Source organism: Eptatretus burgeri, chromosome 13, assembly GCF_056783735.1.
Source record: "Eptatretus burgeri isolate ZD-2024b chromosome 13, Ebu_testis_v1, whole genome shotgun sequence".
NCBI lineage: Eukaryota > Metazoa > Chordata > Myxini > Myxiniformes > Myxinidae > Eptatretus > Eptatretus burgeri.
Genome location: NC_140973.1, coordinates 26,864,182 through 26,884,558, shown reverse-complemented (window position 1 = coordinate 26,884,558; position 20,377 = coordinate 26,864,182). Strand labels below are relative to the sequence as shown.

The following is a 20,377-nucleotide window of genomic DNA, read 5'->3' as shown; positions in this document are numbered from 1 at the left end:
CATGGCCTAACTATCCATGGTGGATGCCAGCTTCTAATATGAAATGATTTTAAAATGTTATCCAGGCCTCTTTTCTCACTTCGCCTCCCGACTAAGGATTAAATTTCAATCAGTAAATATCGATAACGTCGATGACTAAAAAAAGTAAATGAACATCGATCCCCTCCCCCCCAAAAAAAATTCCATAGTTAATCGGTGAAATTTATAGAAGGGGGCGTAAAATGTTGGTTAAAAACTTAGAGCTCAATTCATGTGTAAACTGGAGCATCATAGAACACCTTACTCTGGGCAGTCTTGAGAAAAAGGACACGGGAAGGGTTACCCCCTCCTTTTTTTAATGGCCGAAGTTAGCTCAGGTGTTGTAATGCTGGGCAGCGCCATTTTCTTTGAATCACAACGTTTCCTCACCCTGAGAGTACGAGCGGAAAATTTAATTGGTCAAGATGGCATTCAATTTTGCCAAAGCACTGCTGAACTGAAGGCTTTTGGAAGTACCAAAACAAGGTGATTTGTGTTCTACAGTGCTCTAAATATATACTGTAATTCGATCATTTGAAAAAAGAAAAGCTTTAAGAGTGTAGAAAAAAAAGAAAAAGAAAAAATAAACCCACTGAATCAGAAGTTTACCACCATTGATGCACTTGGGAAACCGACTTTAACACCACAGTATTTAACACATTAAATAAGTTATTCCTGCCTGGTGTTTGTGTCCTTTATGACGTTGCTAAAAACAGTAATCTAGACAGTGAGGACTTGCCTTCCATTATTTGTAAACCGGAAGCTGCATGCAAATAATACACTGACAAAACTGTCAGTGTATTATTTGCTACTAGTATAAAAGGCTGTCAAAATTACAGGTAGGAGATACTTTAATCAAAAGATTCAAGGAGACTGGAAGATATGGTGTTTTGGAACAAGAAAAGGCGTTTTTTTGAAACACTACATGTACAAATGTGATCCTATTTTCTAAATCTTCTGGGATGTTTCGTTTCAATGGTACAGCCTCGCGAGCGTGCCAAGGTCTGAGGCCTCGGCCTAACATCAAATGTGCTTATATCTTCTTTATTTATTAGACATCCTACAGATGTACTGTAAATGAACACTCGTTTTACTCTGCGTGTGATGCACATCACATGCGGCTAATTTCACCTCCCTACACCTTGTATATATATATATATTTTTTTTTAAATGCTTTTTTACACCACCCTTGAGGCTTGGTTTGCAAGTCACCGTCTACAATTCCAAGAGAGGAGATGTAATTACTCTTTGATGGAAAATGTTATTTTGAGGTTGTTTTTTTTATCCACAAAAAAATAGACCGCCGTGAACACACAGCCATGTTAAAAGATTGGCCTTTAAAACTCTACTTAAATCATCCTTATAAAGGGGGACAAACAAATACACTAACACACACTGTTTTATAGAGGTGGATGTGTTGGATTAGCAAAAACATTTGTTTGGGAAGCTAATCCATATTTTGTGGCATTATTTTTCTGAAGTTGTTCTGAGGAGTTATCTCCTTTTTACCCTGTGGGGTCCTCCACCCCACGGGGTTGAAGCGCCACTTGCGTTCTCTCTTTTCTTGTGTACAGTTCATTTGAACGTCTATTTCTCCATTATTCGTGAACAGAATTCGATGAAAATCAACAGGCATATATGAGACACATATGTGCAGGTATTAACTGAGCGCAAAGTGCTATTGCGCCCCTTCGGGCCGAGGAACGGCCCATTTTGGCCCATTTTCTTTAAATTGTTATTTCTCGGCTATTCGTGAACGGAACCGAACCAAACTTGACAGGTATATTCTAGAGACCATTCCCCAGGCATTAACTGAGCCCAAAGAGCGATTCCGGCCCTTTGGGCCGAGAAACGGCCCTTTCGGCCATTTTCTTGAAATTGTTACTAAAAATAAATATATTGAATGTGCTGGGCGATGCCCAACACAAAATTAAGTCGCAAATGATGATATGAAACTAGCCTCACTCTTCTGAGGTGTTCTGGTTTCTTTTTCTGATGCAATGAAAATCTTACCAAATTTCAAAACGATCTGTCATCCGTGCTATCGCTCACCTGAGAGTTGTACGAATGAACTCCCATGGGGTATGTTCGCAATTCTAACTTGGTTATTTTGTAACCCAGAAGCTGTATGCCAAGAAGCATGTGTATTTGAGGTATTCCCCAATGCTCCCAAAACAGTTGTCGTCGTCTTTATCTTCTTCTTCTTCTTCTTCTTATCATTTTGTTGGGGCACAACTATGTCACTGAGGCTGTGCCCCTATACCAGTACACTTGTCATTTCACCAACCTCAGAAAGATGACAGGTTGAGTTGACCCCACATGGTGTTAATTCAGCAGCCAACAGGGCTCAAACTCAGGATCCTAAGATCCCAAGCCAGCCACCCGAGTCACTCAGCCAACGCCAGGCTTGTACGTTGATTTTTGTACCCTTTATCGAAAGCACGCACGGTGCGATAGCACGGACGAGATAGTTTTGAAATTTGGAACGGTGATTTTTGTACCCTTTATCGAAAGCACGCACGGTGCGATAGCACGGACGAGATAGTTTTGAAATTTGGAATGGTGATTTTTGTACCCGCCAGGCTTGTACGGTGATTTTTGTACCCTTTATCACCTATTGCTGTTACACATTTTTTGCGAAATTTTAAATTAGTGTTTCATGAATATTAGTATATATTAATGAGGTTGAATGATATTCTATTTAGTTTTCTTTGATACAATGTCAGGGTATAAATGTAACGGTCTGCTTCATACTCTGCAACAGTGGTTTTCAAACTTTTTTTAGTGGCGACTCAATATCAGAACCTCTCCACATCGCGCGACCCAAAAAATTCAAAACCCAATTCATAATATATAAGATAAGATTTCATATGACACAAGAACATTTACTGTTTACTTTATTCACCATCATCATGTTTTCATAGACGAATAAACGGAGAATAGCCAACAGTATCCAAGTAGTACAGTTGAATGTTTCAGAAGTTTAGTCCGAATGACATTTAGATACATCAGTGAGAAGGATGAGCTTGTTTTTCAGAAACCAACTTCTCGATTCGTGGAGAAGTAAATGACAATACCAGGATCATATCATGCTCCATTTCTAGGCGATTTCTGTACTTTGTTTTAATCACCACCATGGTGGAGAACGACTGCTCACAAAAGTATGATGAAGGATATGGCATGAGAACCTTAATGGCGCGCCGTGACAGGGTTGGGTAAGACGGCAGCATTTTGCACCAGAATGTCGACAAGGAATTCATCCACGCAAGAGCCTGCGCTCCTGAATCCTGCTGGAGCTGTACAAGCTCTTCTTCCTGTGCTGTAACATCTTCATCAGCAATCGAGTCCAGTGGAGCCGTGAAAGGGTCCCGAACCACAGAAAAGGACTACACATCTAGCTCAGGGAAATAGTGCTCAAACGGTTCAATGAGCGACCAAAGGCGACGTGCTATCTCCCCAAAAAGACTGTCAAGCTCAGTATCATCGTACTGGCAGGTCGTTAGATGCTCCACCAGACGGGGGAAAAGGCTGAAGCGCTTAACAGCTGCTTTGTCTGCCAGTAATTTTAGAGTCGCCAGAAATTATTGGCGTCTTTGCCTTGGAGGGAGCGGTTGAGGACATTGAGACGTTCAAATATGTCAACGAGATAGCACAGTTCTGACAGCCAAGAGTCCGACTCAAGCAACGCTACCCATGCCGTTTTCCCTTGTGTGCGTAGGAACTCCTTCAGTTCATCTTTGAGCTCGTAAACGCGCAGAAGAAGGTTTCCTCGAGATAACCATCTGACTTGAGTGTAGAATAGTAAATTCTGATGGCCAGCGTCCATCTCCTGGCAGAATAGCCTGAATAACCTAGTGTTGAGGGCGCTCGATTTGATGTGATTCACCATTTTTACGACTTCTGAGATCACGCTCTGCAAGGTTTCTGGCAAAGTACGAGAGGCGAGCGCTTCTCGGTGAATCATGCAGTGTACCATGGAGGTCTGAGGAGCCACCTCAAGCAATTTAGCCTTGAATCCAGAACACACTCCTAACATTGCTGGCACACCGTCTGTTGTGGAACCAAGCAACTTTCCGAAGTCCAGATCATGGTCACGATAAAACTGCTCTACTTTCCCAAAAATGTCCTCACCTTTGGTGGTGGCCTCCAATGGTTTGATGAGCAGAGGCTCATCGACAAAGTTATCAGCCTTGATGAAGCGGACCCAGACGATGAGTTGCGTGTACGATGCGATATCAGTGGACTCGTCCAACTGTATGGCGTGCCACGCCGGTTCCTTGATCTTCTGTACGACCTGAGCAGTTACGTCCAGACTCATATCTTCAATTATGTGTTGGATGGTGTTGTCAGAGAGGGGTATAACTGCCAGTTTCTTCACCACTTCCTTCCCAACCATCAGAGATACCATGTCCTTTGCACATGGCAGCACGAGCTCTTCCGCAATGAAGTAAGACTTTTTAGTCTTGGCAACATGGAGCGACACTCGATACGAGGCCTCTAATGCCCGAGAATTGGTCTGATGGCATGTACCCTCTCTGTCAAGACGCGTATTCCTGAGTGCAAGAACTTTACTCTCAAAGAACGCTCTCTCCTTATCCTGATAAGGCGCATGTTTTGTAGTCAAATGCCTCTGCAACCTATTTTGTTTCATAGACTGCGTAGAAAGCACTTCGAAACAAATCACACACTGAGGCCTCCGTCCCTCACTTTTATCCACCACGTAGTAAAATCCAAGGTCCAGAAATTTATCCTGGTAAGAACGTTCTCGAGATTTGCTGGTGGCCGGTGCTGCCATCACAAATAAGGTCTCGAGTCGTACGTGGAGACGTAAATAGATGTTAATGACAGAGTCTGAGAGGCCATGGATCGAACCACTAATTTCCCGCCAAAATGAACCGCCCTTCAGCGAGCCTGCGCATGGGCTGGATCCCATTCCAAGCGTCATGTTGCGCCGGTTCCGATACTTTGAACGAACCGTTTATATTCCATCCCGGAAAAGCGAACACCGATCGAAAATAGACAAATTTTTTTCGCTGCAAGCGGACGCCCGTGACCCCACAAAATTTGCTCGGCGACCCCACTTGGGGTCGCGCCCCCAGGTTTGAAAAACCAAACTCTATAATGTATGTCCAACTGGCGAGTAATGTAACTCTGTGACTATTGAGATATGTAGATTGAAACATCTTTTGGACATGTTCAGACTTAAATGCTGATGTCTTTTAACTATCATATTAGAGTGTAATTACACAAGTGAAGTTAAATGTTTGCAGTGGTGGAAACACGTGGTAATGGCAGCAGGCATAGATGCGGCTCTTGGTTGTGTTCCGATTCCCAGGCTTTTAGCGATGTCAAAATGTTGGTTGATGATGGAATTGGAGACTGGTAGATGTACACGAATGATGGACTTGTGATCTTGGATAGACTTACAACAGTGTCCGATGTAATCTGATATAATACATGTCCACTAAAAAAACAGATATTTGTCTTAATTTGTTCACTGAATAATTTAAATGCAAGACATGTCAGATTAGGAGATGAGATATTGGGATTTGCATTCCTGTAATTCGTGAATTGCTGAATAATGCCAGAATGTTATTGTTGTGAAGTCCTTGAGTAAACTGCGTTGATGTTTTCTTTGCTCACTTACTGTGTATTATCTCCCATAAATGTCTCTCGCACATTGTGATGTTAAACCAATGTAATTGCATTATCAGAGAGCTCATACGTGGAATATCCGCACCCGTTGTTTGTCTTTACCAGTTAAAATTACCATTTAACTTGCTATTGTCAGAACTATCTTAAACATGTGCTTTTATTACTGAATTGTCACAACCATTTCTAAATGTGTATTTTTTTTCCTGCATACTTTCCAGATGGCCATACTTGGAGATTGGCTAGTCACCATTTTTCGTTCCATATTAAATCAATACAAACCTGTTTACTACCCTGATGGGTTCTGTGTCATTTGATACCCTTTGCCATCAGTTTACAGTAAGTTCTCTGTTTGGAATTCTTTTCAATTATTTTTGACAGACAGACAGACAGACTGATGCAAATGATTTATGCGACTGTTGGCACGCACATGCAGAACAAGAGGCCGTACATTATTTCTAAATTCACAGCCCAAGTACTGCTAAACTGCAGGTTTTTGGAACTGCAAACGAGTCGATTCATGTTCTGCAATGTTCAAAATATGAAATTCAGTTGAAAAAAAAGATTCAGTAGTTCCTCAGTCATAGACTGACAGACATACAGACAGAGTGAACCAATTGCTTTCCCATGCTTTGCATTACGTATGTGGGGTAAAATGCAATAAGTGAAGCAGGTACATTATTTACAACTCTGCAAAAACAACCGGCTCTTCAGAGTACAGTGCGTGTATGGGTTTAAAGGTGAGAAAGAGCATCCGGAGTTACGTTATTCGTGGGTGGTTAAATGGCACTGTAATGATACTGGAGATATTATGCAATGTAATGATTAAATAATCCGGAAAATCTAAATCAATAGAAATCTAAATAAATGCTCAAAAATAAACATCGGTTTTATCCATTTAAATTATTAAAAAAATAAAGATCAAATTCTGACAAACTGAGTTATAATGTTCACCTTGTCTTCAGAATAAAGTGGAGACATGATATGTACTTACCGACATTGAAGGTTATACATGAACACACAAAACCAACAAGGTTGTTATTATCATTATCAGAAATATTATATTATCATTTTCAAAATATCAAAAATATCTACAACAGTGCACATGTGTGTGCTTCAATCAGTACAGCAATATCACATTTTAATGGCAACAGCCTGTCGGTCAAACCAAACAACCATGTGAACCGGTAAACACGATTACATCACTGCACATACCTGTGCCAAATTCAAATCCATTGTGTTACTCCCATCTGGATCCATTGCCTTGAAAATTCCTGTTGGGATTTTTTAGGATTGACCAGGAGGCAGGCATGTCAGATAAGATGGCGGATGGATGTTTATCTAAGTAGTTAAGATTCTCTTTTCATCAGCTTTTAAAGTTGTGTTAAAGGTGTTTTATGAGCAATGCAATCATGGGACAAATTTTGAGAAGAAAGCATGCAAATCTTAAAAAATAATAATAATAATAATAATAATAATAATAATAAAAAATATGTACAAGCTGGGTGGTGCCAAAATAAATGAGAGTTCAGTTAGAAATGAGAAAAATAACATCTGCTTCATTGAATCTCACTGGAGGCCAAGACTTCTTCCTTTTCTTTAAAGGCCACAATTATTCCCATGTTGTTGTGGGGTTGGCTGGGGGAAGCTTAGCCTAAGTCGACTCGATGAAGGCCAAGACTACATCGATTAATTAAGCAAATGTGTGGATATCTTATCCAACATGACTATTACATATCCAAATGTCCTCAGTACCTGACCAAAAGTCCACCGTGTGCCCATATTTAAGATATAATTACTAACAAGCAATGCTTTGTGCACTAGTCTCCGATAACTAAATGAATATCCCACCTGTGAAATGAACTTCCACATTCTCTTCAATCTCATCCTCACCTCCAGGGCTTTAAGACAGCTGTTCACCATCATCTCAGATCATCCCCAATCCAAAACCATGATACTTCTACCCCCATTAACCCTCCCAAGCCCACTTGCTTCCAAGTTTACAGTTTTTCCTTCCAGTGAGTTTGCTTCTGTATCCATCTTATCCAATTCATGCATTCCCTCCTTACTCTGCATTCTTCCCCCACATTAGTCCAGCGGAAATGTGAAAAAGCATGTTGTGGCGTCATTATGAAGTTTCTTGGTTGATTCATCATCTCTGAGCTATCCTGAATCAGAATCAGCCGGGTGCCAGACTCGCACCCTTGAGGAATTTTTTTTAGAGGCGAAAAACAGAATGACCACCACCGACTTTCGATAAATTCTGTTTTGGGCTGTATTTTCACTTCAAATGCACTTACACACAATTTTGTTGTCTACTACTATCTTTTTATGGTCAAGGAATCCGATAATGATAAAATTGAAGGTATATATATATATATATAAGACCTGTCTCATATTTTCAAGATGGCCACCATTTTAATATGAAAAATGGCTATTTTTCAGTTCCACTGATCACTTCGAGTAAGAAATTGAATGTGATGAACCCTCAAATATTAATACTACGTACAATAATAGTCAATGACGGCTGAAGTAACTTACTTGCAATTATCAATGAATTGATGTTTATATTGGAATACGAGTTTTACACAAATATATCCGGATACATGTGGATAGTTGACTATGGCTTTGGGTTATGTCTTAATATAAAGTATGTACATGGATATGATTTTGAAATTACCTTTTATTTTTCGGCAAACAAATATTAACTTTGTTAAGGATGCAATGTTCTACATTATGTTCAATCTTCGTCATCGTCGTCGTGATTAGCAGCTACTGCCCTTGTCTGTTCGTTACAACATTCTGATCCAGCATTACAACTGCAAAACATCGAACATGACATCTGTGCTGCCACACAACCACACCTCCCGGTGGAACATGGCCGGCTGGTGGAGCATCCACACTTGATCAGCTGCAGAATGGTGACTGGTGCAGCAGACACATCAGGTGGAAGTGTGGTTGGACACAACGTCGCACCGTCCTCACCTTCTTGCCATCCATACTTGATGGGATCCAAGTTCAGAGAGTCTGACTGTGTGGCTTATTTCCATATAATGACTTGAGGTTGAGCGCAATGTTCATGTTGAACAAAGGCATCATGCGACAAAGGCAACGACTTCAATTTCGGAGCAGAGGTAATCTTGGAGTTGGCCATCTTAGACTTCCACAACTGATACCGGTGTGTGGACATATCACCTTCGACTTTGGAACCATAACAGGCAGCAATGAAGGTAGTTGCCTCAGATATCATCTTTTCCTCGTCTGCTTCCAGCTGACCAAGTAAGGTGGGATGATGTCCGCCCATCAGTACCTTCAGCGCTGTGGCCTTTCCAATGCCAAACAAATACGACACAGTATCACATCCGGTCAGAGCATGTACAGCAGGCAGATATTTGGCGATGCTTTTGTGTTTCAGTGCTGTTTGGCGAATGTCTACGTTCGCCCTCCCAGCACACAGACTCTCCATGCTGACATCCAGTCATCTTTTCCTCGAGGTAGAAATGAATCAACAGGACAAAGACATCTGTATCGTCGCAGACCACTTTGATGTGCGAGTCACCACTGACACCTGACACAATTCTAAGTGATGGATGATGATGACATCTGCTTCTTCATGGTGTGTTTTCAGATCCTGTCTCTGGAGAGTGGAATTGTTCCATACTTGTACTGGTGTAGAATCTTTTCTGGTGATTAACCAGTTTGGTCTGGTTGTCCACAATGTGGGTCATCAGATACTGACAAATCAAATCGATCAGTTGTACTTTGTTGTCGGCGACATTTAGGACCACTTTTTGCGCTGGAAGTGTTGTGTGTAAGTTGACTTGATGTTTTCGACTTGAATCATGACCTGCGCGACTGGATCTCGTCATTTGTTTCGTGCTGATTTTGATGTACCTGTCGAAAATCAGGTATATGTCACAACACTCCAGGTGGTATTTGATAGTTCCCATGAAGTTGATCACATAATCCTCAACTCTGCCATCTGTGGGCCAATGTACAGTCCATAACATGGCACATCCATCGATGATGACAGCATCTGGAACACCTTGGATTCAACTTGATTGCTCAACTTGGAGTTTTGTCTTCAGGATTGCTTTCGACTGAGCCCGCATCGCACCGCTCTCATCAAACAAGGAGGCTGGGACAGGGGACAGTTCGTATGAGAGGACATCCTTGATATCAATATCCCTGTATTGTTGGAGACATATGACTCGGGTGTAGATAAATTCGGTATCATATACTGGCCTTCCATCGAGCTTGATGCTCTTTTTGGTCAAAGTCATCAGGGTCACTTTCTTGGTTAGTGTCTTGTTGAAGCTTGTTGGCCATCCAGATTCAAATTCCGCCATCTGTTGTCGTCCAATCTTGAGAGAATCATCAACGTTTACCTTGTTTGTCGCGTGAAACATAGTAGTAGACACCAAAATTGTGTGTGTAAGTGCATTAGAAGTGAAGATACAGCCCAAAACAGAATTTATCGAAAGTCGGTGGTGGCCATTTTGTTTTTCGCCTCGAAAAAAACTTCCTCAAGGGTGTGAGTCTGGCACCCGGCTGATTCTGATTCAGGATAGCTCAGGGATGATGAATCAACCAAAAAACTTCATAATGACGCTAAAGCACGCTTTGCCCTGAAATGGCTGTTTGGCATCTAGACTACATCCTGTATTTGTCCAAGTCCCCCTATATTTTGTCCCTTAACCCTGCTGTTGATGTGCTTCCCCCTCTATTTATACTGTTCCTTTGTTCTGTTATGTCCTGATCCATTCTATCGTCCAGCAACTCCTCCACGAGTCTCGACATTGTATACAAAAAAAATGAGGTTGGTTTCTCCTGAATCATAATCTGAGCCATTGATTTGAATACTAACTCTGCACTTATGTTCTCCGAATTCGGCGTATGAGCACACATTTCGATTGATCCATTTATTTTCATATTTTCCATATGACTACTTGTACAGGATTCATGCTTGTGCTTATAGTTGTCATAAAGCAGTGTCGCGTGCAGTTGTTCGTAGAATAGAGTGCGCACGACTCACGAAACATAGATTCGAGGCGGACGACACAGCAGATGTAGTTGTCAAAGTCCACCTGGCACTGATCATCACTGAACCTCATCACGACCATTTGCAAAACGCGATTATTGAGTTTGATGCCTGCTAAGAGAGAGAACATTTAGGAAGGAAAATTTTAACACTGTCCCTTACGGACATGAGGGTTTGTACTGTAATCACATTTGCTAAAATCTGGAATAAGTCTTCTTATGTAAAGTGTGAGAAGACCAATTTTGGGGCGTGAGCTTTTGACACAGCTCTTTATGACTAATTGGTACAAGTACATTCACTGACAGTCCACTGGAATAAATTATATTCAGGACAACAGTCATTTTGCTTCGTGATTGGGTCAAGTGAAGCAAAGCAGTACTAGGTTGTTATCCAGGAAGCTTTACTTTTTATAGGAAATGTCAAGGGGTCAGCATGAGTAAATGATCATGAAGAATTTTTTTAATATTATACAATCAAAAAATGCATCTTATGATGTAAAACTTTCTTTAGGTATTGACATGCAGAAGAATGAAATAGAATTCACAATGGAGCCATAATTAAAAGGGAAATATCACAAACCTGCTTTTCCAAGTGCTGTGCGAACTTCAAAGCTGCTCAGGTAACCAGAACCATCAGTATCAAACTCTATGAAGTCTCTCTGCAGCCGTTCATTAGTAATTATAAGCAACAGAGAATGCAAGACTGTCATCAATAAGTTACGTTGATGTAATTGGAGTTAAAATATGCTTGTTAGGTTGTGTGTGTGGTGGGGGGGGGGGGGTGGTGAGAGAGAGGAGGGGGCAGGCAAAATAATAGGCAGGACAATGGGGGTATTCCATACCTGCCACTGTTTGATTTTCTGCCAAAGCAGATAAAACTCCTCCACCCCAAGCTTGGCGGAGCCATCATTCTGTGAAGCTCATTAAGGAAGCCATGTAGGAAAAACTGGGGTGTGTTCCATGAGCAAGCAGCTTGCTATCGCTTTCCAAGCCAGCTGTTCTGTGTCAACCACTTTGCAAGCCACTCGCCAAGCCGCTTGGCAAGCGATTAAGAGAGGTGCTTAATTATGTTAGCAAAAATGTCCATCGTAGTCTGATTCAAAACAATATTACGACAACCAATGAAATGTTCAGAGGCAATACCCCTGTTATGTACACACATAATATTATGGAAACGTGGATTTAATACTTTAGTTTTTTCTCTACTTTTCACCTGAATTCTTCAAGATCGACAAACATGCAAAACACCCTCCCCAACATGCACAATGGTAGGGTCCATAGATAAGCTTGGCAGTGGCCTGCTCATTCTGATTCGCCATTTAGGCACATAAGGACGGACAAATGGGGAAGGTACGATGCAAAAACCCGAACTTATGTGCAAGACAAATAAATAAAGATAACCCTCTCATGGCACCAAAATACCGGACTCATATGAGGAACAAAGTGGCAGATAATGGCTTGTGGCAGGCACAACCAGGTGTGTGGCGTACAGGTCACCATAGCATAGAGTGAAGTGTGGCTCTTGGAGTGATATTATACAAATATTGATGTATAATCCTGGAGGTGGGGAATATATTGATGTGCCTGGAGGCAAGGGATTGTGGGGTTAGTGCTCGTGTCTCTCCAGATCAAGTCCTTCCGGCACAGACAACGAAGCAGAGAGAGTGAAGAAAGATGTTGCCTCTTCAGTGACCAAGGCTCAACTGCCACATGCAAACGTTTGTCACCTCTGGAATCACCCTTGTAGATGGCGGGTCCCATCATTTGGGTGTGGGTGACATCTTTGTTCGGGCTGTTTCACCCTGTTTCGGTGGACCCTCAAAATAAGTTATATTACCTGAGCAGGGCTCTACAGCTGGCATCGCCACCATGGCCTTTGGCCTGCAAACCAAACAGCCGGTACTGGTTTCTTTTAAATGCGCGATGCACGTTTTTGTGTGGCTTTTGCACACAGAAGTCCTGCGCCTGGCCTCACCTGTTTTACAGGAGGTTTTACACAATACAATCTTACTCTATCTGCTTTGAAGTTTACACTCACCACCTCCTCGGCCCACTTTTAACAAAACAACTTGCCTCTGACGTTTTCTCTAATACAGGTGTACATCTAAGCTACATGATTCACACGGTCCATATGAAAGTTATAACAATCTCCCTCTGGATCCCCCCTCCCTCGGGTGGAAGTGTCCTGAGTTTAACCACGATTCAATGTGGATGATAAGTCAAAACACATTTGAGAGTGCTGTTTTTTTAACGAAATTTGATAAAAAAGATACATCCATCAAAGAAACCATGCTGCGACAGCATTCGATACTGAATCCATCGGTTTTCAAAGAAGGGTCTGTGGAGAGAATTCAGATGTGCAGGAGCAACATTGAGTGTGGAGATACGGGAGTACATCGCTTGTTGTAAACCTGCCTCAATGGAACTTTGGCATCAGGCAAGCATTTGTAAATACATTTGTAATCTTTATGTCACGCAAGAAAGCAATGGATGTAAGTTCCCAAACAAAATACAACACAACCAGGACAAAACTACACTCTGAAATAGATTCTACATGCATCATCTATTTGTCTACATATGATGTACAAGATCAACAGACCCAATCACTTGCACAATATTCCCCAAACTCAAAGCAGGCTTCCAGAAGCTGAGAATCAAAATCCATAATACAACTGTCTTCAGATGGATTATGGAACCTCAACCTCTGGAATGTTGGTCCCGTGTCCTCATCACCAAGAAACTGAGCACTTTATATCCAAATGATTGAAATTATGGCTGAAATAAGAACTCGACCTTTGTACCAGTCTTTCATCAAAAACACAACATTTGCATTATCTAACATATGCATTCAAACTTTCTCAACACTTATTACAATGATGAAACATCGAACAAGAACTTACGACTGCTCAAAATCCTGTTCAAAATGTTTTGCAATTCAGCGGCGGAAATCTGGGAATCCTGCAGGTTGGGTTTCAAGGGTAAGAAGCACAACCAAATAGTGAGCGAAAAGATGGAAATATATATATATATATATATATATATATATATATATATATATATATATATATATATATATATATATAATGTGTACAATGTGGAGGCTCGTATAAGAGCTAACACAGAGAATGTACAACAAAGGAAGCAGGAGTCAAGAGGGGCGGGAGAGGGAAGCAAAAAACAGTGGGGAACAGAGACATTAGGGGACCTGAGGAGGGGAGAGGGATGGGCTGGGGACACGTGGTAAAGAAGATAGACACTACAGGGACTTTCAGGAAGAACGCAGGGAATTTGAAGGAGGTGGGTTTGGGGTGGATTAACTGGGGTAGAAAAGATCGTGGTTTTGGATGGGGGGGGGACGATAAGAGATGGTGGTGAACAGGTGTTTTGAAGACCTGGAGGGAAGAGTGGGATTGAAGAGAGTGTGGGAATGGGAGATCAGTACTCCATCAGGCTGCAGACGAAAGCTTTGTATGTGGTCAGGAGCTCAGGTATGCCAAGGAAGGACTTCTCATGAGGGAGGATGTCCAGTCAATGACTGGCTTTGGAGGCCAAGTTGGAAATTTGGCTTTCCCAGGAAAGATCATGGTATATAGTGAGACCCAGAAGCTTGAATGTAAGGACTTCTTCAAGAGAATTGTTGAGAAAGTGGATGGGGGCAGGGGGGGTTCCAGACGGTCCTTTCGGAGAGACATAGTGAGAGTGTGAGATTTGTCAGGATTGAAAGACATGTTCCACGTGTTGGACCAGTTTGTGATTTTATCCAGGTCTGCAGAGAGTGAAGAGGGTGCTGCTTGCGGGTTTGAGGGATGACAGATGGTACAGTGGAGGGTGGAGTCATCGGCAAAGAGATAAAGAGGATTTTCCAGAGAGTCGGAGAGATCATTGATGAAAACCAGAAAAGAACAGGGCCCAGAACGCTACCTTGAGAAACTCCAGCCTGGACAGTAAGAGGGGATGAAAGAACTCCATTTAGGGCCACACGTTGGCTGCGACAGGAGAGGAAATCTGCGAGATATGAGTGGAGATTGCCTTGGATACCATAGGAAGAGAGTTTGGTGAGCAGTGCGAGATGTTAAAATGGAGCGCACAGATGTTGGAATACCACACAGTTTGGGACATCAGAGGAGCCGAATTTAAAGCAGAAGACAGTGAAGAGGTGCTATGAGCAGAGGTAGGATGTGGGGCAAGATGGAAGGGGTAAGGATAGAGGATAACAGCTGAGGGGTTAGGGGGAGGTATATTTCAGGAGGTGGGATGAATTGGCACTGAAGTTGGTAAGAAGGATGATTGATAGAACATGAACATGCATTGCAAACTGGGATTTAAATTTTTTTCAAGTCAAGGATGTGATTAAATACATTATGTGAGGGATGCAGTAAAGGAGAATTAAGAGAATGGAGAAAAGAAATGTAACAGTGGGACGTTTTCAACACGGAATTATGATTATGATACAATACAGCTAATCATGATACAATACAGAGAACCACACGTGTGAAAGAGGAAGTTGAAACATTTTAAGAGACCATTATTGTATGTATTTTTTCTATAAAGATTAGGTAAAGTAAAAGTTGAAGTACAAATAATTAAGGTGTATGGCGAATGTAGATCGGCAAAAGATGAAGGAAGAAGAAGAGATGTACAGCAAGTCACATGGTTATGTGGGGTATAAGGTGAGAAGGGAAAATGTTTTTTGTTGTTGTAGTTTTTATATGTTAAGACATGAAACAGAGGGTATGGTCGGGAGGGATAGAAGGAGGATGGAGGGAGAAGTGGAGAAAATCAAAACTGATGGTAATAAGGAGAATATATAAATAAACATGATCGTGTACAAAGACGGGAAGACGGTCTGGCCTGACATGAAGCGAGTAGGCCTCAGGGAAACCCAGTATGACAAGACCGACGAATACACACCAAATTAGCACAAGTTTTGAAACAAAACCGAACTAGGAATACACAGTAGGCCTAAACATGGAGGCAATGAAATAAACAGTCAAAATGCGACAAACCACGACCGGAAACTTATGTTTGAGAAAGTCGGCAGAGACCCCTGGAGAGAACCAACCGTCGCTCCAAAACCGGAAATGATCATCAATTTTTATCTGAAAATCGTCACTTTTCATATGGTTGATTGGAAATTAAACAGCCATTGCATAGTGCATCACTGAATTGGGAAACCAACAATTTTTGAGGTCAAAAGGTCGAAGGTCAAACTTCTAAAATCATCAATTTCAATCTGAAAAATAATCAATTTTCATCCGATTGACCTGAACTTTGATTAAGATTGCTAATTTTAATTCAAATGAAATGGACAATTTGATGTATCCATGGCAACCTTTGGAGAAGAGGGGGGGTGGATTTTGCAAGTGTCGTGCACTGCACGGTCTTTTTCTTGTTTGTTTGTGAACAAAATATTTCAATACGTTGTGGACGGATTTGGAGGAAATTTTGTGGAGAGTTTGGATATGCGACAAGGAAACAATGATTCGATTTTGGTGAAGATCCGAATCCGGATCTGAGAATTCTAAAAGTGATTTTTCACCATTGAGAGATACGGCCAAAAATGACTTTCAGCAGGATATCTCAAAATGTTGTGGACGGATTCGGACGAAACTTGGTAGACAAGTTGAGTACGTAACAAGGAAGAATTCCTTAGATTTTGATGAATATCTGAATCCAGATCGGGATCCGAGAATTTTTTTCAGTGATTCTTCACCACTGAGTAGTCGGGCTTTAAACGACATATATATAACAGAATTTCTCAAAAAGTCGTGAACGGATTCAGACGAAACTTGGGGAGCAGGTTGGGTATGTAACAAGGAAGAATTGATTCGATTTTGGTGAATATCCAGATCCGTATACAGGAATTGTTTATTTTTTTTCAGTGATTTTTCACCATTGAGTAGTAATTGATCTAAAACGACATGTAGCACGATATTTCAAAAAGTTCTGGATGGATTCGGACAAAACGTGGTGGGTGACTTGGTTTAGTGACAAGAACAAGTCGATGAAATTTTAATTCAGGTCCGAATCTAGATCCGGCCTATCGGTGTCGGTGCGATACAAAGCGTAAACAAAGCAACCTGGCAGAGGTATACGCTCTACCGAGTGCCCTTCTCGTGATAGATGGTTCGCAACGTAGTCAGAGGCAAAATTAATTTCCAATTAACATCAACCGCTTGTCCACCAGCATGCATTCGACAAATAACATCAAATTTCACTTCTAAGATAACACTTTTACGTTGCTTCTTAGCCACTCTGCAGAAGGTACAGTACATTTATTAATGTGAGATGCAAGGTAGTTATTTTGGGGGATTTTGAGATCTCCTGATTTGGTGTAGTATTTATTGATGTATTTGGAGTCTTGTAAGTTCTGAAAATGCTCGTCAATAAAAGTGATGGCTTTTAAAGTAATGGTATTAATAATGTGACGATGCATTTATGAAACAACGTAAAAAGGAGAGATGTAAATTGGGGTATTATGGTGTGTGTGTGTGTGTGTGTGTGTGTGTGTGTGTGTGTGTGTGTGTGTGTGTGTGTGTGTGTGTGTGTGTGTGTGTGTGTGTGTGTGTGTGTGTGTGTGTGTGTGTGTGTGTGTGTGTGTGTGTGTGTGTGTGTGTTTATCATTTTATTTTTCTTTCGACTATGATAGGCAGTCAAAAAAAATTTAAACTCACCTCTCCTGATAGCATGTCAAATTGCTCTTGAAAAGCAGGGTCAACATCAGGATCTTCCTCTGGTTCTGGCTGTTGTTTGAGAGAGGTAGAGGTAGAGGTAGAGGTAGAGGTAGAGGTAGAGGTAGAGGTAGAGGTAGAGGTAGAGGTAGAGGTAGAGAGAGAGAGAGAGAGAGAGAGAGAGAGAGAGAGAGAGAGAGAGAGAGAGAGAGAGAGAGAGAGAGAGAGAGAGAGAGAGAGAGAGAGAGAGAGAGAGAGAGAGAGAACATAAAGTTTAAGGGGTGAGTGAAAAGTTGTGAAAGGATTTAAAGATGAGACTGAAATGTGAAAAATTTGAAAAAAAATGGGGGTTAATGCGTGTAAGTGGAGAAGATTGAAGAAAAGAAAGTGAAAAAAAACTTACATCGACTAAAACAGCATCAACATCATCATCCATTTGCCTGGGAAGAAGGGATTGTCCATCAGGTGTGTGTTACATAACAATGGATAGAACTTCATCTTCAATTAAAAAAAAAAATGCTTCAACATTCTTCCAACCTACTTAGATCTAAATTTGTCATTTACGTTATGAGCTCCACATTCCACGAGTTTGCTCTGTAGTTTAGGATCATCCGGTATATTTAATATGTCTGGTGTTGGCTTCATGGCTGGAGTGGTGGGCTTGGGATCCTTGGGTCCTGAGTTCAAATCCTGCTTGGCTGTTGAACTAATACCAGGTGGGGTTGACTCAGCCTGTCATTCTTTTGGGGTCGGCAAAAATGAGTACCAGCTTGTTGGCATCCTGTGTCGGAGTGGCGACTTATCCAGGATTGTGCCCAATAGCCCAGGAGACTGCTGAGACAGCACCAACGCCTTGCACAGCAGAGTATGGTCCCATTGGATGGTATATTTAATGGTGTCCAGCTATTCTTAATTTACTCACAGTTGCTCACTCTCTCCCAACCAATGGTATCAGTATTTGCATTGGTGGCCGAGTCTCTGCACCCATCACGTTTTGAAACCGTTTCACATCCTTTGTATGGATGGAAGATGATACTTATGGAATTGCACAACAGATGTCAACAAACAGAGAGGAAACAGGCAGATAAGATCACATGGATGCAGCACAGCATTAGGAGAGGAGTGTCAGGTAAAAACGAGGGCAGGTGGTGACGCAGCATAAAATGTCTTTCCTGGATCCAATTGATAAACTTCGTTGACAGTGTAATGTGGGGTAAGCAACCTTGTTGGTCAGGACCTTCACGGAAATTACTGGTCTGGCACATTGATTCACGTCTCCATAACAGTGACGAGGTGATATTTCAACGTAATCCCACATGGATCAGGTCGTGAGCTTAAATTCACAACTAATACGATTTGACAAATGAGGTGCCGCGAGGAGGAGTGATGTAAGGGACACATCGGCCATTTTGGAGTTAATGCCATATAGCACTATTTTAACCCTTACCCTATCATCCGAGCCTATCATCATCATATCATTAAAAAATGTCGCGTACATCACTCCTCCTCGCGGGGCCTCAAATCATTGTTGGCATAGATCCTGGCCCTCTGCTCCCCTGGTCGTGTGATGGAAGGGGTTACGACTCCTTGGAAGAAACATTATTTACAATTGTCGGGGTAGAATGTCTTTATAGATGGGGTTTAGGTCACAGGAAGTTTGATTTTTTTCCCCCCAGAAACCGCTATTGGAACACAACATGGTGACTCGGTGTGGATGAGAAAGAAAAAGAAAGGAGGCCTCAAGTCCTCATGGCTCCCTTTGCACATTTTTGCATCGCTCGGTTTGATGTTAATTTACCAACACTTGTGTTGCTTCCTCCAATGTTGATGAATATATATAGGGTGTCCGTCCCAGGATCCGACAGACTGATTAGTTGCAAAAATCCAATTGTGACATCTACCTTTTGCAGGAGTGTGGTTACCTCCATGAAGGTTGGCGGTATAAAGTCATATTGGTCGCGAGATAATGCCAATCGATGTTGAGGATTTTATTTCCTCGATAAAATTCTGGAAGTTGAGTTTTTTTAGTGGAGATGAAATTGTTCTGCGTTCATTTGGCCTTGCTCGGGGTAGTTTCGTCAACCCCTTTGATCTTGATCAATGCTTAAACTCCCTAAAGTACAGAGTAAAGGATGGAGCACCTGCACCAGTTATCGTTTCATCGTATTTCTTTGGAACGGTGATTGTTGGGGGCGATTTAAATATAGCCTTGGCCAATTTGGCCTCAAACAACTCGGTGCAAGCAAGAACTAAGTGAAGATTATAGGTGGCAGGAATCAGGGGCATGGACAGATAAGAGTATCATCACACCAATTTGGCTGCGACAGTACAAGGTTAAACAGAATTGACTTCCTCATTTTGCCTCCAAATTTAGAGGCCTCAGACGTGGTACTTTACATGGTGGCCTTTCCAATCAGTCACGTCCTCACTGGATTGGGATCGCAAGGAGTGCGTAGTTCGTGCGATGGCTTCTGCAAATCTAACTGTCACCGTCAGCATGATGACAATTTGATGTCCTATGTTCAGAGGTGTAGATATTGGCAGATGATGAGGTGCCACTTCCATTAATGAGTGGCCTTATTGGAAGAGGTGAAACATCGGACTGTCATGTTCTTCCATGTGGCCAGTTATATAAGGACTGCAGGTAGGCACAGCACATATTGAAGCACCTGCAGGTGTACCTCCAGAGCTTGCACGGGCGAGTTGTGAAAGGATTGATGTAATGGATGCCAAAGCAGTGCCGTTCCAGAATAGAATGAACATCCTTCATTGTAAACATCCTATTTTAACAATCTGTGATATTAAACCAATCAAGTAGACTCCATATATTAATAGTATCTGGAAGCATGTTCTTTGGCATCATGCGATGCATGAACCCGTGAAGGGATCAAATCGGTGATATTCCCCATGACAGCCTGATCTAAATTTTGTCAAATGTGGAAGAGATGTTGTTGCAGCTCCTGAACTTACTCTTTTCTTCTATTTTTTTCACTACT

The 20,377-nt window shown here is 41.7% G+C and overlaps 1 protein-coding gene across 1 annotated transcript in view; it reads right to left on the bottom strand.

Annotated features, from left to right (window-relative positions):
• Nucleotides 1-20,377, bottom strand: part of LOC147014125 (calpain-1 catalytic subunit-like) — a 93,441-nt gene that overhangs the window by 7,071 nt on the left and 65,993 nt on the right. Inside the window, exons 13-20 of the mRNA XM_085851819.1 lie at nt 17,785-17,821; nt 17,385-17,453; nt 13,611-13,668; nt 12,984-13,048; nt 11,553-11,621; nt 11,291-11,369; nt 10,706-10,825; nt 6,886-6,944 (exon numbers count right to left, since the gene is read on the bottom strand). Of these exons, the coding sequence (XP_085707945.1) occupies nt 6,886-6,944; nt 10,706-10,825; nt 11,291-11,369; nt 11,553-11,621; nt 12,984-13,048; nt 13,611-13,668; nt 17,385-17,453; nt 17,785-17,821 (556 nt within the window). The remainder of the gene's footprint in view (nt 1-6,885; nt 6,945-10,705; nt 10,826-11,290; nt 11,370-11,552; nt 11,622-12,983; nt 13,049-13,610; nt 13,669-17,384; nt 17,454-17,784; nt 17,822-20,377) is intronic.